This window comes from Oncorhynchus nerka, linkage group LG21, assembly GCF_034236695.1.
Source record: "Oncorhynchus nerka isolate Pitt River linkage group LG21, Oner_Uvic_2.0, whole genome shotgun sequence".
Classification (NCBI taxonomy): Eukaryota; Metazoa; Chordata; class Actinopteri; order Salmoniformes; family Salmonidae; genus Oncorhynchus; species Oncorhynchus nerka.
The window spans coordinates 33,281,263-33,300,747 of NC_088416.1; the positions used below are offsets into that span (position 1 = coordinate 33,281,263).

General features: G+C 42.4%; 3 protein-coding genes and 2 long non-coding RNA genes across 9 annotated transcripts; 2 read left to right on the top strand and 3 right to left on the bottom strand.

Annotated features, from left to right (window-relative positions):
- Window positions 1-910: 910 nt before the first annotated feature.
- Window positions 911-3,354, bottom strand: LOC135563629 (uncharacterized). The gene is made up of 2 exons (XR_010460414.1): window positions 3,273-3,354; window positions 911-1,837 (listed from the first exon to the last, which is right to left on the bottom strand). It is a non-coding gene; the product is annotated as an uncharacterized LOC135563629 (long non-coding RNA).
- Window positions 3,355-4,370: 1,016 nt separating this feature from the next.
- LOC135563630 (uncharacterized) lies at window positions 4,371-5,860 on the top strand. Its single transcript, XR_010460415.1, has 2 exons — window positions 4,371-4,445; window positions 4,509-5,860. It is a non-coding gene; the product is annotated as an uncharacterized LOC135563630 (long non-coding RNA).
- An 842-nt stretch (window positions 5,861-6,702) lies between these two features.
- jmjd6 (jumonji domain containing 6, arginine demethylase and lysine hydroxylase) lies at window positions 6,703-14,608 on the bottom strand. Its single transcript, XM_065006644.1, has 6 exons — window positions 14,165-14,608; window positions 12,400-12,788; window positions 11,985-12,280; window positions 9,636-9,771; window positions 8,373-8,511; window positions 6,703-7,619 (listed from the first exon to the last, which is right to left on the bottom strand). The coding sequence occupies exons 1-6, from the start codon at window positions 14,291-14,293 to the stop codon at window positions 7,488-7,490; spliced, it is 1,221 nt and encodes a 406-aa protein (XP_064862716.1). The 5' UTR covers window positions 14,294-14,608; the 3' UTR covers window positions 6,703-7,487.
- Window positions 14,609-15,035: 427 nt separating this feature from the next.
- mettl23 (methyltransferase 23, arginine) lies at window positions 15,036-15,975 on the top strand. The gene is given in 5 exon segments (XM_065006643.1): window positions 15,036-15,302; window positions 15,428-15,464; window positions 15,467-15,497; window positions 15,499-15,650; window positions 15,732-15,975. Coding segments are annotated over 5 exon segments (474 nt in total). The 5' UTR covers window positions 15,036-15,170; the 3' UTR covers window positions 15,854-15,975.
- A 228-nt stretch (window positions 15,976-16,203) lies between these two features.
- srsf2b (serine and arginine rich splicing factor 2b) lies at window positions 16,204-19,344 on the bottom strand. 5 transcript variants are annotated; one of them, XR_003859712.2, is made up of 5 exons: window positions 18,706-19,344; window positions 18,105-18,399; window positions 17,483-17,631; window positions 16,938-17,007; window positions 16,204-16,527 (listed from the first exon to the last, which is right to left on the bottom strand). XR_003859712.2 is itself a non-coding variant. In XM_029625706.2 (3 exons), the coding sequence occupies exons 1-2, from the start codon at window positions 19,092-19,094 to the stop codon at window positions 18,120-18,122; spliced, it is 669 nt and encodes a 222-aa protein (XP_029481566.1). In that variant the 5' UTR covers window positions 19,095-19,343; the 3' UTR covers window positions 16,204-17,007; window positions 18,105-18,119. The 5 variants fall into 5 exon arrangements, 2 of the variants coding, with proteins under 2 accessions (XP_029481566.1, XP_029481568.1); XR_003859709.2 differs by having other exon boundaries at window positions 16,204-17,007; XR_003859710.2 differs by lacking the exon at window positions 17,483-17,631 and having other exon boundaries at window positions 18,706-19,343.
- Between the last annotated feature and the right edge of the window lie 141 nt (window positions 19,345-19,485).

Below are 19,485 nucleotides of genomic sequence, written 5' to 3' on the forward strand. Positions count from 1 at the left end.
CTACATTGCAGTACCTTCCTTTTCTGTCCCTAGGAAATAATACTTGTTATTTAGTTTAAAATGTGGATTCCACAAGGCTTTAAATATAAGGTCAGGTGTCCTTTACCTTAAAAACACAAAAATATGGATATTTAAAGGGAATTTTATGCATTTTGAACACTTTGTTTCAGTGGAGGTAAGCGTTTTTGCCATGACCCCAGGTGTTATTCATCAAGTTCCACGAAAAATACAGTATAAGCCATAACATATTTACAATCTTTCTTCCATTATTTTATAGTCCTAGTTATATTCTCTCTTATCAATAAAGTTTTCTTCATGATTATTGTATTTATTATTTTATATTTTCTCTGTGTCCCTGATATTACCTTCCACCCTGTTAATTTGTTGTAAATCTCCATTTAAGAAAAAAAAACTACATACAATGACACCACATTCAGGAAGTGTCATCATGTCTTTGGTGGGAAAACAATGGTGCAAAGCTAAATAAATATAAACACTCAGTTTTATATATTTTTCCACATTTCATGTTAGTCTGTATGTCCCACTCATACATTTTCACCCTGTTGGGCTAAATTACAGAGAAATTTAGCAACATTTCTAAATGTTAAAAAATGTGTGATAGAGAAGTTAAAATCCTGTTCAAGTGGTCACCATTATGCTAGCTCAATCTTTCTCACTCAAAGAGCTATGGCTAATTTAGGCTCCAAATTCCCACCCTGTTAGGATTATGCACCTTACATGTGCCTGAGTTTGACCAATATGTTTTTTCGAAAAGTCAAATATTTCCCTTTTCTGATAGAATACTTGCATTTAATTTTTTCTTTCAAAAGTTATGAGATTCAAAAGTCACCACATTGTAGGAATGAACCAGCTGATAGGTGAGAAAAAAGAAGAAACCTGCACACCGCTCTTGCTAGTATCACTGCTCTTTATTAATTAAGCTTTACGTATCGGCCTCAAGGCCTTCATCAGAGCTTTTGTGAGTGTTTACAATTTGTACCCTTATGTAGACATTGCTCCATCCACATCGGTCCAATGCATAAAATGGGGTTGGAGTCGAGGGAAAATAAGCAAGTGTTACAAAATATAACAATGTGCATTTCATAATTATTCTAATAAAGTCTGTACATAAAACATATTATACAAGCCTATAAAACCACAATGAGGACAAGTAAGTTTTCATAAATCATTTGGTACAATGCAAGAAAAAATGTCAGAGTAATCTGAAGTGATGGCATTAATTCATGTTCACATTTACAACATAACATGCATGGTCATTTCACCATTAAGACCTTTCAGGAATCATTTCTGGAGGGTGAAAATCCCAAAACATTCTCTTTTGCTCAGAGTATTATTCATATCCACCTCCCCCAGTGATGGGTTGTGCAGACCGTATCACCCTCTGGAGAGCCCTGTGGTGGTGGGTAGTGCAGTTGCTGAACCAGGTGGTGATACAGCCCGAAAGGATGCTCTCAATTGTGCATCTGTAAAAGTTTGTGAGGGTTTTAGGTGACAAGCCAAATTTCTTCAGCCTCCTGAGGTTGAAGAGGCGCTGTCGCGCCTTCTTCACAACACTATCTGTATGGGTGGACGATTTCAGTCTGTCAGTGATATGTACGCCGAGGAACTTAAAACTTTCCACCTTGTCCACTGCTGTCCCATCGATGTGGATAGGGGGGTGCTCCCTCTGTTTCCTGAAGTCCACGATCATCTCCTTTGTTTTGTTGATGTTGAGTCTGAGGTTATTCTCCTGACATCACTCCGAGAGCCCTCACCTCCTCCCTGTAGGCTGTCTCGTCCATGTCGTTTCTAATGATTGAACTTATGTTCACTGATTCTGTTTGAGAGAACGAGAGGTTTTACCTACATAACACAACCCACATGGACATTTAATCAAGTAGATAACATGAGTGATGGAGTACGTAATAATGTTAATTTGGATCCGTTTTCCTGTATGTGGGTGGCAGAAATAATTCACATGAGTGATCATGAGTAGATGTGCTTGTTTTCAAATCAAATCAAATCAAATTTATTTATATAGCCCTTCGTACATCAGCTGATATCTCAAAGTGCTGTACAGAAACCCAGCCTAAAACCCCAAACAGAAAACAATGCAGGTGTAAAAGCTACATGTAGCCACGTGTGCACATTTGTTCATACCCTTTGATAGTGAGTTATTAGCCCAGTTATAGATGATTTTCAATTTTCAATTGCTTCCTACAAGAACACAACACATGTGCATTTCTAATCATCTATGAAAAGCGAGTCAAGTAAATAGCTTTTTTCTTGTCTTAAAGGGGCAGTGTTGTATTTTCAGACAGGCTTGAATAAACTAAGTACCCAAAAGGCAGAGGGTAGCATAATTTGACTGGTTCTCTGTAATAACAGTATGGGAATAATAATGCATTTTATTTTGTAAAGTGGTTCCTTGCATCAAACACAACATTTTCAGTCACCTCCTTGTCTGAAGGACATTAAATAAATTCATGTCAAGCCCTGCATGTTTTTTTCCAAGTCTCATGGAATATAGGCCTACAATGAACACCACACATTGGCTGCTACTGTAGCCTGAATGATAGCTATTTCCATGTTCAAATGTTAAGGAATGCATTTTCTCCATTGTTTCTGATGATAGGCCACTCTGGTAGGCCTACATTATGATAGGCCACTTTGGTAGGCCTACTGTATTTTCCACCTTACAGTGGGTACAGACTCAGTGTTCACAGTAAACGCGCACCGGAAGTTTACACAGAACTTTCACAATGTTCAAGTTTGTACTCAGCAGACCTGAAATTTGCTCAGTGCCGAAAACAATTAGAGGGAACATTGGTTGTAGGCCAAACCATTCAGATGCTACAGACGTTTTCTGGTCTGATGAACTGAGCTGTAGCTCTAACACTTTCAACCGCAGATGTGGAAAGGCCACATAGGCGGATGCAGTGGACTGAGACGCAGCCCATGCAAAAAACATATCTCTAGCTTAACCGAACAGATTTGGATAAGGATTTTTGTATTATGTTACTTAGATTGACACACCGGTGTGTCAATAGACTCTAGGGGGTTTTAAAGTCACCATTGGCCTCATGGCAAAATACCTGAGCGGTTTCCTTCTTCTCCGGCAACTCAATTAGGAAGGACGCCTGCACAGTATATTTGTATTGACTGGGTTTATTAATACATCATCCAAAGTGTAATTAATAACTTCACCATGCTCAAAGCGATTTTCAATGTCAGTTCTTTAAAAAAAATTTAAATAATTTTTCCCAACCTACCAATACGTGTCCTTTGCAATGCATTGGAAAACCTCCCGGGTCTTGAATCTGTGTAGGTTACAGAAATTAGGTAGTCACTATTTTCCTCCTGAACTTATGAAGGGTTGCCATAATAAAAGGGGCTGAATATTTATTGACAAGACATTTCAGTTTTCCATTTTTTTAAATTAATTTGTAGAGATTTTGAAAACATAATTCCACTTTGACATTACAGGGTATTGTGTGTAGGCCAGTCACAAACACATGTAAATGTAATCCATTTTAAATTCAGGCTGTAACACAACACAATGTGGAAAAAGTCAAGGGGTGTGAATACTTTCCGAAGGCACTGTATTACCCTTATGATGTTCACAATGTCCATGAAAACAAACTGTTTGTGTACTCAGATCACTGAATATCCCATTGCCAAATGCCCTGCCCAATTTGACACTATCACAGGCAGATTCCAGCCAGCCATACTAGTGACATACTGCTTCCTCAGTATTTATGATTCACTAGAGTTTGCTTTGGCAACTACCATCACATGTACCAGTTGTCATCTTACAGATACTAAAACTATTAAACTAACAACTGCAACACCACTGATATGGGGTTAAGGTAAGGGCTACAGGCCAATGGTTTTGGATTGTTAGTTGAACAATTTATTGATTTAGTTGAAATCTATAAACAATCTGTAAAGGGATTCTGATAAATTGGGATGAAACTATGGATATGTAGAATGAAACATACTAACACGTTGCTGCTTGAAAAAAGAATTTATTAACCCATCAATAATTTATTAACTTTGATCTGGTTAGCGTCAAGGTATGTCTGGGTGTACATCTAAATATCTTAAAATGGCTTCTTCTCATCATTCTCCTTTATCTGCCCTGATCTGGACCGACAGGATAGGCGAAACCCCTGATCTGGACCGACAGGGATAGGCGAAAGCCCTGATCTGGACAGACAGGATAGGCGAAAGCCCTGATCTGGCCAGACGGGATAGGCGGAAGCCCTGATCTGGACCGACGGGATAGGCGAAAGCCCTGATCTGGACCGACGGGATAGGCGAAAGCCCTGATCTGGACCAGACGGGATAGGTGAAAGCCCTGATCTGGACCAGACAGGATAGGTGAAAGCCCTGATCTGGACAGACAGGATAGGTGAAAGCCCTGATCTGGACAGACAGGATAGGTGAAAGCCCTGATCTGGCCAGACAGGATAGGTGAAAGCCCTGATCTGGACCGACAGGGATAGGTGAAAGCAATTTGACGGAACCCTAATAGAGGGCTTCCTTTTTCCAGTCCTGTAGATTTGGATCAGTGCGGCTGAAGGGAAGAGGTTGACCAGAGGAAGCCACATTAGACCACTGAGATGTACCCACATAGGCTCCTGGTTCACACCATTCCCCCATCGGATCCAAGGCACTATGTGACCGACCCCAGGGATCGTAATAGTGCTAAATGCTTGACATGAGGTGAGCACCTAATGGGTTAAAAACAGCGCAAACACCAGACGCATTGACCACAAGTAGCAACACAACCTCTCATCTGCAGGCCAATGACAGTATTAATTGGTGCTTATAGGCACTTTTGTCTAAAGACAGTGGAAAACACCTACTGCACAGACATACAGCAATTCACATATTTCAAAGTACTTTCAATCATTTTAGATGACAAAGCCACATTTTTAAAGCACAAAAAAACAGTATTCACTTGACTCCATGTTAACCCCACAGAACAAAGTTATACACGCAGAATCTGCATTCAAACCATTAACTTGTATTTACTGAATAACAAATGTATTAGCTAGTTGCTTTTGTTTGAATTTACACTAACGAAATACAAAGCAGTTGAATCATTGTAGAGCAGCATATGCCACATAACCTAGAAGCCACTTGGAAAGAACCATGAATTTAGCCTGTCCAAAATATCTACCTATCCCCTCACATAAAATGTATTTGCAACATTTCAAACTCCCTTAGCTGTACTACACAGAGAAATAAGATCAAGATGTGCAACTACAAGGCCTACAATATGTTTAAACTTTTCCCTGTGCCAGCCCTCATTTCTACTTTCAACACAACTGTATCTTCTGTACTGTAACCCCCACACACTAGTGCCAAGCTAGTGTGAGAACTCTGGCATTGGTGCCCCCTTCTGTATGTGATGGAGAATATAAAATGGGGTCTCAGAATGAGAACACAAGATCAAACACCTAGGGCTCCTTTTGTGGAAAGAGGTTCATTCTAATCTTGGACTAAAAGGCATCTGTGATAGAGACTTCTCTGAAAGTGCTTTTTGGACCAGGAATAGGCATGATCTGGGTCTGGGAAACCAGCATATCTACAACAGGTGTGTTACACTCATTTTGCCACAAAGGGCCACATTCTGTCTTCACTGAGGTCCACTTCTATTGGTTATATTCCTTGCTGTCAAAATTGGCAAAAAATAGTTCTCTATCCATCAAATTTTCTATGCTCCCCGACTGTCTAGCTTTCATTTCGATGACTGTTAACAAGCTGGACAGAGTTTAGAGACTATAAATGATGTCCACTATAATTTCTAGTTTCGATTTGGTTTTAGGCATGTCATTTGAGATCGGAATAATTTTTTCAAAAATGGACACCCCTGATGTACAGTATAGCTGTGTAATGTCAAATAAATTGAATAGTTTGATTTCATTCATCTTAAAATGTTAATTAATATAGCAGCAAAGGGCACACTTTTACACGAGAAACAATAACAATTGTTATCATACCATTTGAAAATTGTGTGAGTTACCCATATGTAATTAAATTAATCCCAAGTGGTGCAGCGGTCTAAGGCACTGCATCTCAGTGCAAGAGGCATCACTACAGTCCCTGATTCATATCCAGGCTGTATCACATCTGGCCATGATTGGGAGGCCCATAGGGCGGAGAACAATTGGCCCAGCATCGTCCAGGTTTGGCCAGGGTAGGCTGGCATTGTAAATAATCATTTGTTTTTAACTGATTTAACTAGCTAAATAAAGGTTAAAAAAATATATATAATAATAATTAAAGTCATAGAAACATGACATAACCAGGCAATATTGTTGTTGTTTCTTGGGTGGAATTTTGTTGTTGATAGCCCAACATTCATTTGTGGCACCTGAGAGTGATTCATCTTACCCAACCTGGAGCTAAGGGAGTGTAGTATAAGCAATTTCCTCCTAAAAGGTCAAGCTTTTGAATGTCAATCTGAACCGGCTAAGTCAGGTGGGGATCCCTTGGCCTTTACAGTTGTTGCTGGATGACTTGGGCTAAATCTTGAAAAAGCTGTTGTTTCACTAGACACGTGTGTGCATTAGTCTGCACTACAGATGTCAACAGCAGATAAATATGATATGAAAGAGAAATGCCACTATGCAATATTTTCATTGCTTTTTATATCTGTTAAATGGTCTTGACTGGATTGTGGACTGTTCATTTGCTAACCATTTAATTTAATTAACTGAAACTGAATTAACTGTTTTGATTGCAGGACATATGCATATCAGTTCAACTGTTACTAGCAAAAGAAGCCCAGAGGATGAAAGCAAAAATGTTAAATAAAAAATATAAAATCAGTGGCTTTTTTGCAGTCTAAGAAGGCAGCATCTCCCTCCACCCTTACCCTGTCATTCAGTATCAACTTACAAAACTCACAGTACCCTTTAATATCTAAAGATGGTCAACTCTGCCATGATAAAACTCAACTGGCATCCCATATACTGTAAAGTGAAGTCAATCCAAAGCACACCTATCCATCCATCCATCCATCCATCATCTCACTGTGAATAGAAAACTTTTCCCCACTGAGCAACATAAGACCATGGCACTGTAGAGGAGACAGGCCAGCCTGATAGTCTCCCTGCCTCAGACCCAGTACCTGATGTACAAGGCAACAGCCCACCTCTCTCCAAAGGTCAACACCCCTCCCTTGCACTGAAATACTGCTCTTCCCACACCCCACAAGCAACAGCAATATAGATTAACATTTGACTAGAAGCTGAGCGGTGGCAGATAAACCTCCAGCAGGTCCACGCCTCAGGGGGAATCTCCTTTATCACAGCCTAGGGTTAGGCTGACTCTCTTATCTATCCAACAGACTGACAGAGGGCCACCAGACTCTCCTTTGGAGACACACAAATGAAAACAAACAAATTGGCTGCTCTTCATGCAAAAGTTCCCCTGGGTGTGGCCTTTTGGCGAGGCTGGGCGGAGCGAGGGGGTCACCGGGAGGAGCTGCGCTCTTTGCTGACACAGTCATCCTTGGTGCTGCTGTCTCCATTGGATATCATACTGCACGTCTTCCTCTTCTTCCGCCTGTGAGACATGGCGTCCGCCTCCGAGCCTGACTCAGCCTGTAGGGGAGAGGGGCAAACCAGAGAGGTGGGGAAGGTCTTGGATACATCTCTCCATAGAACATACTACATGTCTATTACATTCCATTTACATAATAGGGGGGGACTTGTTGTCACTGTCCCTCATACACACTGTCTACTCACAAACACCCATTACCAATTTAATATATACAGACAATCATCTGATGACAATAGTGTTCTTATTCAACCAGTAGAACAGAATATTCTCTCCAGGGGGAAGGCAGGGCCTACCAAGACCATTACACAAGGGTAAACCCCAACCTCCACCCAACAGCTCAACCCGATATGGATGTATATGTAACTGGAGGGGCATGCTGTCCACCAAGCTATTCAACACCAGTTCCCCCAGTTCCAGAAACCCAAGACCCGTGGCCACGTTTCTGTGATCCAGCAGGACAACTTAGAGGGAACAATAGTAACTTGTAATTTCTTCCATCTAGACTTCTAAATGTAACATCAAGGCATGTTGTTGCCTGCATGCAGTAGTGAGAAAGACAGGACATTTGCATTACAGCATTTCAGAGTGAGGGACGTGTGTGCGCTAAACAGTATGTGTGGCCGTTTCACATGCACATGTGTGGCAGACCCCGTGACATCTGCCCGCATGTGAACAGGTGCCTGCTGCCCTCTATCTTACACCCAGCTCAGGGGTCCCTAGAGTTGGAGGCTACTGTATATTCATGTGTGAATGTCACACTGTGTGTGTGTGTTTTTTGAGGGAACAGGATGTACCTCTGAGTCTGAGTCAGAGGAGCTGGAGGAAGAAGAGGAGGAAGAGTCACTGGAGCTGTCCGAGGCGATGCCAGTCGATTCCTGGAGGTCCACTTTGTCTGCCAGGGTAGCCATGTCTGGCCTCTCCTGCTTCAGGATTCTAAGAGAGATTTTATGCATGAAAATAAATACCCTCCTTGTGGAAGTTTGTGGATCTGGGTGCAAATATATTAGAGCATTATCATGAAAGACCATGCAAAGGAATATCCGAGGCCATTCTTCTACAATGTATTTTCCCATTGAGGTACCTACAAAGGTAGCTATGGGTAACATTTTTGCAAAAACTACTATAAACCTCAATCTGGCAGTATGATTTCATTTGAAACATCTCTTCAGCAAGGTCCATTATAAGAAGGTGACTATTTATGTATTGCTTGGATATCAAACTCTAGTTAAATAATCACAATAGAACACACATTGTTGAAGTTACAAATTAAATTACGCTGCCAGATTATAAATGAGTTTGCAGTGCCCCTTTGGACCCCGAAAATGTTGCCCAATGTATGGACTGGGGCTTTTGGTCCTCGCTGCTCCCGGTCTCGTGGGTCGGGAAGAAGCATCAGCACGTGTGCCTTTGCACCAACACATCCCAGGCACTCGTACCCAGAGGTTCCATGTGGATGCCAGTGCCACAGCAGGCATGACCCATTATTTACAGAACCTGCCAACACACTTTTTATTGGTTCCCATAAGTTTGGAAGCCCAGAACCAAATCTTACATGAATGTTGCCCTCTGACCAGCTACTGGATTTGATGGGAGGGGTGGTCTTGAAATGTTTGGCCTGGTGCGATTGACAGAACCAGGGCAGATCCTATAGACCAGATGTATTCAACTCTTACCCTGTGAGGTCCGGAGCCTGCTGGTTTTCTGTTCTACCTGATAATTAATTGTAATCATCTGGTGTCCCAGGTCTAAATCAGTCCCTGATTAGAGGGAAACAATGAAAAAACGAGTTTGGGGGTTCTAGAGGTTCACATCCCCTCTGTAATCATCTCGGTCATCTATGGGCCAAACTAACCCCTTCCCATCCGAAAACTCTAAAGATGCCAGGTGAAAGTTCAACCCTGCTAAATTGTAATTGGTCCAAATAAACAGTGACGCAAAACTCAGTGTGTGCAGAATTGTTCCTCATATTACACAGCCTACCGACAGTCAAAATATTTTAAAGTTTCTTCTTTCACGAGGTGTTCCTACAGCTGTGGGGTTCTGTTAGGAGTGCTTACCGATACCACTTCCTTGATAGTTTGGGCCGGCCCCGCACAGTTTTATGCCACACGATGGGGAAGTTGGTGGTGCTGGCAAAGTTCTGAGTGATAGCGATGGTGGTGTCAATGTTGAGAACCACATGCCACCAGCCTCCTAGAGAACAAGCAACAGAGATGACCAGGATTAGGTTTCGGATCACCAAACCACAGAATGAAAACACAGAATGTCCATGGTGTATTTTTGTACATCTGACCTTCTAACATGGCAGAAAACATACTCTGTCCGGGGACATTTTGATGAAAATCTTAGTTATTAGTTTACAAGACCTTTATGGAGTGGAGGAAGAGGTGGGTGGATAGACAGAAATAGTAAGGTATGGATGGACATCTTCAGAGGAGACAGAACAGCCTGTCCAACAGGGTTCTGCTCTTGAAACAAATACACTCCCTCACATACACTCTCTCAGCCATCAGGACCTAATACTCTGGTCTCCAACTTGAGTAAACAGGAAAAGTTCAAGATCTGGACCAGATCCAAAGGAAACAGAGTTTAATCCCATCTTATCAGTCAGTTAACGCAGGAGGGTGCAGGGTATTAGGGTAGGTCAGTAACACTGGATTAACCTCTGCAACCATGTCAATCACTGAGCCCCACAATAAGTGTGGTTGTAAACAAGGTGGTGGCTACACTTCTTGTTGATATTAATGGAGAGAGCTAGCAGAAACGGGATAGCTAGGATAGCCCAGCTACATAGTGAAAGTGAAAAGCTGTGAATACACACATTACATATCACCGGACAGTTTATTACATACAAAATGGATCGCTCCTACAGAGTGAGTCATGTGGCTGTGGCTTACTATATAAAGCATGCAGAGAAGCATCAAGTTACTGCTCAATTAAACATTAGAATGGGTAAAATGAGTGACCTAAGCGACTGAGTTTGGTATGATCATTGGTACCAGGCACATCAGTTCCAGTATCTCAGAAACTGCCACCCTCCTGGGCTTTTCACGCACGACAGTGTCTAGGGTTTATAGAGAATGGTGCGACAAACAAAAATATCCAGTCAGCAGCAGTCCTGTGACCTCTCCCATGAATGAGAGGTCGAGGGAGAATGTCAAGAATCATGTAAGCCAACAGGCTGGCCACAAACAGACAAATAATGGCGCAGTACAACAGTGGGGTGAACGGCATCTCAGAATACACAACTTGTCGGTCCTTGTCACGGATGGGCTATTGCAGCAGACGACCATAGAGGGTTCCACTTCTATCAGCTAAAAACAAGACGCTGCTGCAGTGGGCACGCGATCACCAACACTGGACAATTGGAAAGTGGAAAATCATTGCCTGGTCCTACGAATCCCAGTTCCTGTTGCATCATGCTGATGGCAGAATCAGGATTTGGTGTAAACAGCATGAGTCCATTGACCCATCCTGCCTGGTACAGGCTGGTGGCAGTGGTGTATTGGTGTGGAGAATGTTTTCCTGCCACACGTTAGGGTCCCTTGATATCAATTGAGCAACAAATGTTCTGGCATTTTGTAGAATCCATGCTCCAAAGAATTCAGGCTGTTCTGGAGGCAAAGGGGGGGTCCAACCCGGTACTAGATGGGTGTATCTAATAAACTGGCTGGTGAGTGTATGGCATACACACACACATATATACAGTACCAGTCAAAAGTTTGGACATCTACTCATCCAAGGGTTTTTATTATTACTATTTTAGGCTATCTTCAGTATACCACCCCTACCTTGTCACAACACAACTGATTGGCTCAAACACATTAAGGAAAGAAATTCCAGAAATGAATGTTTAACAAGCATACCTGTTAATTGAAATACATTCCAGGTGACTACCTCATGAAGCTGGTTGAGAGAATGCCAAGAGTGTGCAAAGCTGTCATCAAGGCAAAGGGTGGCTAATATAAAATATATTTTCATTTGTTTAACACTTATTTGGTTACTACATGATTCCATATGTGTTATGTCATAGTTTTGATGTATTCACTGTTAATATACAATGTAGAGAATAGTTAAAATAAAGAAAAACCCTTGAATGAGTAGGTGTGTCCAAACTTTAGTGGTACTGTATATATGCATATATGTACATATAAACACAGCTATAATTTATGTATTCACAGCAGATAACATTGGTATATCACTTCTCATCAAAGACCTTTCATACTCATTGTATGTTCTGCCCTACTTTTATATAATATATTTCCTAACTAACTGAACCCTGGCCTTTTCAGATCTTGACAAATTATTCAAAATCGCTGAAGATTAAAACTACTTCTATCTCTCCAGTCAAACAGTATTCTAAGTGAAAGACAGACCAGACATGTCTATAAAATGGCAGCGGTAGCCCACTGACCAGGGAACAAACACGGTCTCCCCTGGTCCCTGCAGAATCTCCAGGGGTCTGAACTCAGCAGGCCAGGTTGGCTGCTGGGTGCGTGGGTACACCACGTTAAACCAGGTGATGGCCTCGTCCTGCTGGTTGCCCCCGTCATCCCGGGTCACCTTGATCAGCTCCCGGGGCGTGTGGGTGGGGAACAAGCACCAGCGCTTGTGCCCCTGCACCAGGGCATTCCAGGCACTCGTACCCAGCGGGTCAATGTGGATGCCAGTGCCAGAGCGGGCAGGACCCATTACAAACCATCTGAGAAAAAAGACAGAAAAATAAAGGGACAGGTGTTACTAGAGTCATTTCAACTTCACAGAACATACAATAACATTGCAGCTATTTTAGTTAACAATGTTACTGAGAATAGCTCTTACCTGTAAGGAGGCCGACGCTTCTCCCCGGCGAACTGGAAGAGGTCGTCCCTAAAGTAAACTGGCACCTGGTAGTCCTCCAGCAGCTTACGGCGCTTGGCGTGCTCGCCGTAGCTGCTGTCGAAAATATAGAGTGGGCTGTCGTCCTGTGTGGACTCCAGGTACTCCACGTAGTACTTCATCTTCATCTTCACAGAGTAACCGTCGTTGTCCTCACCACACTTAAACTTCTGGTTGCGGTACTTACGTTTGAGGCGCTCCATGGTCCACTTCTCACGGGCGGGCCAGGTGTCCTGACAGTTGAGCAGCACCACAGGTTTGTAGGGCCTCTCGAAGCGCTGGATGAACTCCTCTGCGCTGAGACGCAGGGTGTCCACACGCTCAACATTGTCCTGTGAGACGCATATGTCATGTCAGTTTGTGTGGGTGAAAGAGAGAGGGTTGAGGGCTACATTTCATGAATGTACGACTACTTTAATCAATAACCTTTCTACCAATATAAATAACTTTGAACTGAATTCAAATGGAACACTAGTCATTTCTGACTTAATGCTTCCCAGTCATTTAGCCTAGTATTGGTCTCACGGATTGAGGTTGAGTGTTTTACAAAACTGCATCACAATAAAAGATCAATTGTTTTTGAATGCAATGCAACCAACTGGAACATTAAGGAGTAGACTCGGAGGAAAACCATTTGATCTGGGGCAAAGGGAATACAAAGGGTCATGGGCATTTTTGTTCTGCTTTTACATGGAATGATGGGATCTGAAAGTCAACTTTATTTATTTATTTTACATATATTTAACTAGGGAAGTCAATTCTTATTTTCAATGACAGTGGGTTAACTGCCTGGTTCAGGGGCAGAATTAAAGCCTTATCAACAGTGGGTTAATCTTGCAACTTGTTACTAGTCCAACGCTCTAACCATGGCTACCTTGTCAGGTTGAGGTTAAGTTCAGAAACTCAACCCCAAAAGAGAAGGAATTAAACAAAAATGCTGAGATGAGTTGTTAACATTTAGGACAACTCTTGAAACTACCTAAGCTTTGAGTGTCATGGGTATTCTTAGCAACCCAGAGCAGCCCTTCTTAACTCTTGTGAAAACAAATCTCCTGCTGAACCACTTGGCAATAACCCAGTGTCCCACATGGAGCAAAGAAAATGCCCTCCAGTGGGCTTATTTCAAACATACAGTTAACAATGAAGTTGGTTTTAAGATCAATGCATTATCAATCATACATTGTTGTAGTGATTGTGTCAATATAACAGTGTTTTAATCAGGACGCACTATGGAAAAGGTATGGGCTTTCCTGTTTATCTCTGAGGACAAGGGCAATAATTCCTACAGGCATAATACAATTACAGTCGTCTTAAAAATATAAACAATGGATCGAGGTGGACAAAATACCTTCAGTTGTCTATTGGGTCTGAGAACATGGGTCAGTAGGTTGGCTACCTGTTAGTGGTGACAGGCTAATAATCACATGTAAGCCTCAATGAAATACAAATGTAACAATGTCACTATTTCACAAACAAATAACTATACACCGTCAAACCAATGTGGTCAATAATTAACGGAATGGGATGTGGCACAGCGTTTGAGTCCAGCCTGACCGATTTGACAGTTGCGCCAATGAAGATCGCTGCGCGCTGAAAGTGCAGCAGCAGCCTACGTGACCATCCGCACTGGTTTTGTAAGGTGAAACGTGTTGAAAGAGCTAACATGGCTGGCTAGCCTAGCATGGATAACTTGCTACCGACAGTTTACCTTCACTGAGCGGTGTGACACATCGAAAGTCTCGCAATAATCATGTTTCGTCCAGTCTGAAGTGTCCTTCAGCTCAGGTCTGGCGCTCCGCTTCGCCTCTTTGATCCTTTTCTTACTTTTATGGTTCATTCCTGCGAATTTAGGCACTTGAGCTAGCTAACTAGAATGGGCTGCATAGACAAACACATTTGCTAGCTTAACTTGCTAGTAACTATAGTGAAGCGAACGTTAGTTGAGTGGCTTGTCTTTAGTTAAAGTTAAACGGTTAAGCAACTCCATACGAGTACTTTGTTGGTGTTACTGAAACACGACACGTTGGCCTTAAAATAAAATGTTGTTCTAAGCGCACTTTTAATAGCGAGGAGGAGCTGCTCGGATGAAATTAGCTAAGGGGCTAACTACAACAATGCTCTTGCAACCAAACCCGGGGTCCCTACAATTTAAAACCCGCCCACCCAGTGAGCCGTAGGAAGCTCGTTGGTCACATATTTTAGCGAGCCATAAAACCGATTGGATAAAATGTAAAATACGCCTTCCCACCAGTGATTAGCACATGTCATTGGCTGTATACGTTCTACGTTTTCCCGTCCTCCAGCAGACAGTCGCAAGCGTGTCTGTTTTTAGAAGAGACGGGTTTTATGACAGTAAACGTAACGTTTTACCACAATTGATTTACTAACTCTCACTTTCACAATTGGGATGGTAAATGGAAAACAGAGCAACTGAGATGTCCAACATAGTGCAGAAATCGTTCACATTCGAAGAATACGAAGACCCAAAGCAATCACTGAATGTTTCCATCCCTGAGGTTTTTGCGCACTTTCTCTACACTTTTGCCATTTGGAACCAGCGATATTCCTGTAAATAATATTGTTCGCCTACAACTGCATTGTGGTCATTGGCCCTGAAGCCTGCCGAGTTCCTTGGAGAGATGTACAGAATATATCCTGCCAGGCAGACTTTTCTGAATCAATGGAAGTTGACATTCATCACGTGAACTGTAATCATGTCGTTTCTCCCCTCTGTACTATATGTCCTTGATCCACAATATGAGATGCATGTATGGCCCTGTGCAGTGGTATTAGCACAATATGTGTGGACACACAGGGAAGAGCTGATGCACAAAACAGTGCTAGAGGTAATTTACTTAACCAAACTGTAATTCACAATCAGGCTACTCCAATTCACTTATTTACCATGTAAATGTGTAACTTAATTCTAAAACAAACTATTGAATCAGCATGCACTGCTGTTTGTTCACAGCTTGGGGCTGGCGTGAGTTTACCTGGTGTGGTGGCAGCAAAGTGATCTTGTCAGACAGTGCAGAACTTCCAGTGTCTGGAGAACTGTAGGCGCACCTGTGAAGTGAATGAACTGCCCAATGTGCTTGTGGTGGGTATTAGCTGGGGAGAAGTCTCCCCAGACCTTCTGCTCCTCCCTCCATTAGACATCATCTTGGGATCAGACATTTTCTATGAGCCTCAAGGTGAGTTCAGACTGACCGGTTAGTATGGAAAATTTAACAGATCGTCAAGATCTAACTCAACTGTGAATTTACAACTTTCAGATTTTGAAAATGTCCTGGTGACCATCTCCTTCCTCTTGAGAAAAAACCCTGAGGCCCAATTTTGGACAACTTACCAAGAGAGAAGATATTACTTTCAGGACCAGTCCATGACTGTCAGGTAATGTCAAGTAAACATTACTCATTTTGATTTTTTTGTCTTCATGTATGTTCAGCGCTGACTGGTCCAGAGGCATTGCTGCACAAATGGAACTTGAAGTGTCTCAACATTCCACTGGAGAAATTCCATGCCAACAAAGATCAACACTGGGTCAACAGGAAGCCATACTGTACAAATGATTATAACTGAGGACAAGGAAAGCTGAATGAAAGACAATTGTGTCAGCAAGGCACAGTAAAAGTCAAATAGTCAAGACCCAATACAAGATCAATGGTTCAAAACTCAATGCATTATAAAATAGTTTAAGTTGTATAGTAGTGTTCTGTTAAAGTTTAAATAAATTGATAACCCAAATGTTTTAGAAGACAATTTTTATTAGCTTTCACATTGGACACCTATACAGACTCTTGCAAGGGGGAAAAGGAATGCACAAAGGGCAAGACAGAATGCATTAAAGAAAATTAGCACAACATACTTAGTGCTCTGAATAAGAGAACATTTAAACTTGTTGAAAGACAGGCATTCTACCGATGGTGAATTTGTAGCAGCCATTTAAGTTGACCACCATCACAGCATTGTAGCCACAGGGGCATTCCGGAGAACACTGGAAACAGCCAAGCACTGCAACACGCCACCTTAACAGCTAACCAGCAATACTCAACTGCTACACAACTGCGCCTAGTGCACAAAAAATACAGGAGAGAAGATTAGAGTCACAATGAAATTAAACAAAGCTACATAGCAAGTTGACCTGCAAGTAAAGCTGTGCCTGGTTCTTGCATACTTATTCTAAAAGCCCTATCCATTTGAACTTCTGTAATGGCCTTATACCAACTGTCTTCATGAAACCCAAAATAACAGTTGTAAAAGCTAGGCCATCAAATCTTCACTGACAGTTTTAGATAACAAAATAGCCATGCAGTCCAACAAATTGAAATCCCAGCAGTTTTAGCCCATCTACCTCAAAAAAAGCACATTAAGTATAGTTTTTATTTTTCTGTTAAACATTGCACAATGAAAGACAAGCAGCCTGGGCAAACAGGAAAAAAAAACAAAAAACAGCCTTCAGATCAAGATACAACAATAACCTTTTACACAGAAATCATTTTATGGACAGGGTCCTCAGTCTGAAGTGTGATGTCCTCATTGGCATCTCATCTGAAAAATGTTTGAAAGACAAGGATGTAAGAAACAGGTGTTGGAAAAAAATAACTCAATTTTGTTTTCAACCTCCAGTAAAGAAGTGGCGACGACTTGTTAATTTACCACACCCCTCCCTTCAGATAGACATGGAGACACCTCCAGGCCATATGTATGGGGTAATCAGCTGGCAATGTAATGCCAACTTCATGTGCATAGCATATTTCCCCCATATTAGTAGGAAACTAGTCTACATTTGAAAGAGCCAAATCAAAAGCTATGCAAACCCATTTGATGGTTGAAATTTTTTGGTTCAAGGAAGGAACCAAACGCCAAGAGACGTCCGGGCTTCACAAAAATGAGAAATCTTGTCATGAGAAACCAGTCAGACAAACCTTGGTTCCCTCCTGAGCACAAGTCTTTGCCCCCAAAAAGCAGAGAGCATGACCTGGAGGACAATGCAAGGCTTCTGTCCATTGTCCTGCAGACGTACCTCAACACCACCCCAACACTGACTGCAACCTGCAACCGGCCTGCTCCATAGCAACCCCCACAGCAGCAGGTGCCCGGACAGCTCACACACCCAGCTCACTAACTGTTCATACTGCCTCAAACTCCTCTTTTGCAAACAGGATTCCGCAGCTTGGAGGAGAGAATTCCAGATTTTTTTATGAACATTTTATTTTTATGGTAAAAATGTATTCTCAAATGCCACATATGTACAATGCAAGAATGGACCTAAATTTCCTCTACACTGATAATGAACTGGAACATTGGGCAGGACAGAAAAAAATTGTGACAAAGGAATAGTCCTCAAAATCCATCAAATGTGGGTTTCAGGCAACCACCATATGGGAGTTTTCCATTCCTCTTTGCCATGCCCAGTGTTACAGTAATATGCATAACCACTTTGAGGTGGAAAGACTTAAAGCAGTTCACATTGTCAAGACATCCCACAACCAACCCCATTCTATTTAACCACAGATAACCATGGAAAATGGAGACTTAGTGCAAATCCATCCCACAAATAATATCCCCACATCACATCCTCCCTATGCTATTCATACAAACTAGTGTAACACTAGACTTCACCTCAAAGAATTTACAACACTTACCATTTTGTCAGTCATCTATGGGGTTTCAGCTCCATTCTCCCCAGGTGACTTGGGCTGGCTCTTGGATCTTGATCTTGAGGCTCTTTCTGCAGGGGTGTGGCTCCTGGAACGGGACTTTGATTTGGGAGACTTGGATCTGGAGCGGGACCTGGACGGGGACTTGGCCTTGTCTCTCTTGGGGGAGCGAGATTTGGAGCGAGAGTAGGAACGAGACCTTGATCGGCTGTTGCGGGAGCGGCTGCGGGAACGAGATCGGCTTCTGCTCCGGGATCTGCTGCGTCTCCGACGCCTCGGACTGGTGAGGAGAAACGAGTGTAAGTTCGTTATGTCGAGTTATCGCCCATCTAAAAACAGTTGTAAACGTAAGGCCTCAAAACGCTGCTAAGTTAGCAGGTCAATGAACCATGCTTGTAATGGTGGCTGATTGACGCTACATAATCGAAACAAGGGCCATAAGGTACCGTTAAAACATTCAAGTTCCTAAACAAACACTATACATTATAACTAACGCTAATTAAAAAATATCACATAGCTAACAATGAAAAACGACCCAATCGAAGGAGAGCTAGAGCAACTACTTAACCATGTGCTCAGCTCTTACCTCCTACTTCGTCGGCCATCACCCCCGTACCTCCGGGGTGCACCTCCACGCCGACGGTCACCACGATCTCCACGGTCACCACCGCCTCCATGATGAGAATCTGGGGGACGTCCGTAACGGGCCATCTGGACTCTTAGCTCGCGTCCGTCCAGCACGGCACCATCCATTGCGTCCATCGCATCCTCTGCGTCCCGCTTGTCATGGAATCGCACAAAGGAGAACCCTCTGCTCTCTTTCGTATAACGATCTCGGGGGATGTAAACATCTCCTACCCTACCATACTTTTCAAAGACACGGCGAAGGGTCTCAGGTGAGGTTCGGTAGGTCAGATTATCCACTTTAAGAGAAGTCATGCCCTCAACATCGGGCGGGGGCCTTCCATAGCTCATGTTGCAGATAGGGCCTTAGTTAGCCTAACTAACAAACACGCAACAGTACTACCAGAAAATGTGGGTGAAAGGTCAACACCCGCTTAAAGTTTTGATTAAAATTATCGTACTTAATCAGCCTGCTCGCAATATGTCGAGTTTTTCTTAAAAAATGCAATATAGCTTTCCAAATTCATAACGATTTCCTTAGCACCGACCATTTGTTAGAACAAGATGTTATCCCTTGCTCCTCCTCGTTGAATGAGGTTGAAGAGTAACGCTGCTGCGTATTTATTTGGAGGGAAAAGCAACACATCTTCAAATTACAATTTTTAAAATCATAATTCAATGCACCAAAATATATTATATTATATACAAATAACTCGGAGGGGACACAAATGGAAAATACTTT